The sequence below is a fragment of the Propithecus coquereli genome, unplaced genomic scaffold (genome assembly GCF_000956105.1).
Source record: "Propithecus coquereli isolate 6110/MARCELLA unplaced genomic scaffold, Pcoq_1.0 Scaffold50, whole genome shotgun sequence".
Lineage (NCBI taxonomy): Eukaryota > Metazoa > Chordata > Mammalia > Primates > Indriidae > Propithecus > Propithecus coquereli.
The window spans coordinates 538,651-540,724 of record NW_012150841.1 but is presented as its reverse complement, the minus strand read 5'-3'; the positions used below and the strand labels follow the sequence as shown (position 1 = coordinate 540,724).

Sequence of the window (2,074 nt, the reverse complement as noted above, 5' to 3'; positions counted from 1 at the left end):
AACCAGTCCTCTCTGAGGACCCGTGAGCCCAATAACTCAAGTTTAGCAGTTATTTCAATCTTTAGATGCATAGGTACTTTCCAAAAAGACATATTTTCCTTTCCTTTGGAATTGAATTCTGCATCCAAAGTACAAGAAACATACATGCTTCCTGACTTTTATCCTTATGGAGTCTCTTGTTTAGAGATAGCCTTGAACTGCTACCAAAGGACTTATCTATGCTGCAGGAAGGGGAGAATATAAGCAGAGTTTGCAGGAGAAAAATCTTCAATAAAGGGAGATTTTGTAACTATAAGCATGTATTATTCAAATGCATCCTCTTTTTCGTATTCAACAACACTTATCATGTACAAGGCAATGTGCTAAGTATTGCGAGTAGAAAATGATGGAACATTCTCTCTAGATTCAAAGACACGAAATGTGTGTTTGGTCTTGCTATTGTCCTCATTGTTTGAAGTTGGCAAGTCACTTGGCTGCTATGAGCCTTAATTTCTTCATTTATAAATTAAAAATAATACCTATTCAACAGGGTTGTTGCAGGACAAAATAGAAAAATGGACAGGATAAAATAGAATAATAGACAAAAAATTACTTTGCAAAATATAAAATTTCAAACAAGTGTTTGGTATTATTATGATACGAAGGTCGATGAAAACCCACTAAACATAGAGAAAGGAAGAAGATTTTGAGTTCTCCTTAGCCTTCTCCAACCTCCCTTAAAAAATTATTGGAAGATAGACTTACATTTAGGTATTTAACCTGAGCACAAAATGTGACCACCAAACAATTACAGTGCTTTTTTCTTTAGGTCTATCTTCTCATAGCATTATGGTCAAAGAGGAGTCAAACACTAGAAGGACTCATGTCACAAGTTGCTAGTTTTCAAGCTGTGAATTAAAAACGTACACAATCTAAACTTTACTTTTTCCCAGAAATCCAGGTAGCTGTGCCTTACAGGAGGATGTGTGAATGGAGGTATGAACCTTGTGCCACTCCCTGTTTTAAAACATGTAGTGACCCTGAAGCCCTAGCGTGTACTTTTCTTCCACCGTAAGTAATTGTTTACCAATAACTGATCGAATTCAAGGTTTAGCAGATTCTGTTCTCAGTGAATTTTTTTTTGGAGGGGGGGTTCAAAATAGCCATTCTCAAGAAAAATTTCTGTTTGCTATATATTCATTCATTAATTTATTTCATTTAAACCAAGAGATAGTTATTGATGGTCTACTATGTGCCAAGAAGTCTTCCTGCTGCAAGATATACAGTAGTGAACAAAATAAACAAGTACCTTCCCTTATGGGGCTTACATATTGTTGGGTTGAGCAGAAAATAGACAAATATAAACATAGATATATAATGCAATGTTTAGATGGTCATATGTGTTATGGAGAAAAATAAAGGAAGGTAAGGGAGACAGAGCATAAGGCATGTGTGTATGTGTTTCCATTTATATCAGTGGTCAGGGAAGAACACCCTGACAGGCTGACATCTGGTCAGAGACCCAAAGGGAGTGAGGGGACCGGCCATGGGGATATCTGAGGAAGAGTCTTTCAATCTGAGAACGGTGTGAAGGTCCTGGTGTGGAAATGTGTTTGGTGTGTTTCAGGCTAAGCAAGGAGGCCATTAGCCGTTAGTTAGAGCAAAATAAATAAAATTGAGAGAATTAGGAGATGAGAACAGAGAATCATCATGGTGGACAAATCAGATAAGGCCTTGTAGCCTGTTGTAAGGACTTTGTGTTTTACTCTGAGCAAGATGGGCAACCTGGGTGTATTTTAGGCAGAGGAGTGACATAATCTGATTTATGTTTTACAAAGTTTACTTTGGCTACTGTATGGAGAGTGGACTGTTGGAAAGGGGAAGGACAGGGCAAAATTGTTTAGTAATACAAGAGAGAAAGGGGACTGATGAGGCTGGTGGCCCTGGACGTTATGAGAAGTGAGCTGATTTAATATCAGAGAAAGAGGAGTTAAGAACTCAAGTTTTGGCCTCAGAAATTATAAAGTGAAACCACATGAAGTTGCCATTTTATAGTCAAAACTGGCCAAATATCAGCAATTTCATATAATTTGAT

At 37.4% G+C, this 2,074-nt stretch overlaps 1 protein-coding gene across 1 annotated transcript in view; it reads left to right on the top strand.

The window, feature by feature from the left end:
- The window catches only part of OTOGL (otogelin-like), a 154,176-nt gene that overhangs the window by 91,943 nt on the left and 60,159 nt on the right, over window positions 1-2,074 (top strand). The window contains exon 24 of the mRNA XM_012656310.1: window positions 933-1,050. Within this exon, the coding sequence (XP_012511764.1) occupies window positions 933-1,050 (118 nt within the window). The remainder of the gene's footprint in view (window positions 1-932; window positions 1,051-2,074) is intronic.